This window comes from Penaeus monodon, chromosome 32 (genome assembly GCF_015228065.2).
Source record: "Penaeus monodon isolate SGIC_2016 chromosome 32, NSTDA_Pmon_1, whole genome shotgun sequence".
Taxonomy (NCBI): domain Eukaryota; kingdom Metazoa; phylum Arthropoda; class Malacostraca; order Decapoda; family Penaeidae; genus Penaeus; species Penaeus monodon.
The window spans coordinates 14,630,745-14,631,010 of record NC_051417.1 but is presented as its reverse complement, the minus strand read 5'-3'; the positions used below and the strand labels follow the sequence as shown (position 1 = coordinate 14,631,010).

At 50.0% G+C, this 266-nt stretch overlaps 1 protein-coding gene across 4 annotated transcripts in view; it reads right to left on the bottom strand.

Annotated features, from left to right (window-relative positions):
- The window catches only part of LOC119593666, a 65,664-nt gene that overhangs the window by 12,950 nt on the left and 52,448 nt on the right, over nucleotides 1-266 (bottom strand). For all 4 annotated transcript variants that reach the window (XM_037942624.1, XM_037942622.1, XM_037942621.1 and 1 more), the window contains one exon: nucleotides 138-214. In XM_037942624.1, coding sequence (XP_037798552.1) covers nucleotides 138-214 — 77 coding nt within the window. The remainder of the gene's footprint in view (nucleotides 1-137; nucleotides 215-266) is intronic.

The following is a 266-nucleotide window of genomic DNA, read 5'->3' as shown; positions in this document are numbered from 1 at the left end:
ATGTGTGTTTGACCCCCCAAAAAAGCAGTTAATTTTTCCCATGGTCTTGAAAATTCCAAGCTTCCCCCGCCCCCATCTAACGTAGCTTCGCGAACCCGTGTAGAGATTGGTCATCCTTGGTATCTAATAAGCCTTACCTTTCCGCCGAACTTGGGTCCTGTATCGACCTCCACCACGCTGGAGTTGGCGAGGCAGTGCGTGGCCCGAGCCGAGACTGTAAGGAACGGGAGATTTGAACTTGATATAGTGATGCTTAAAAACGGATG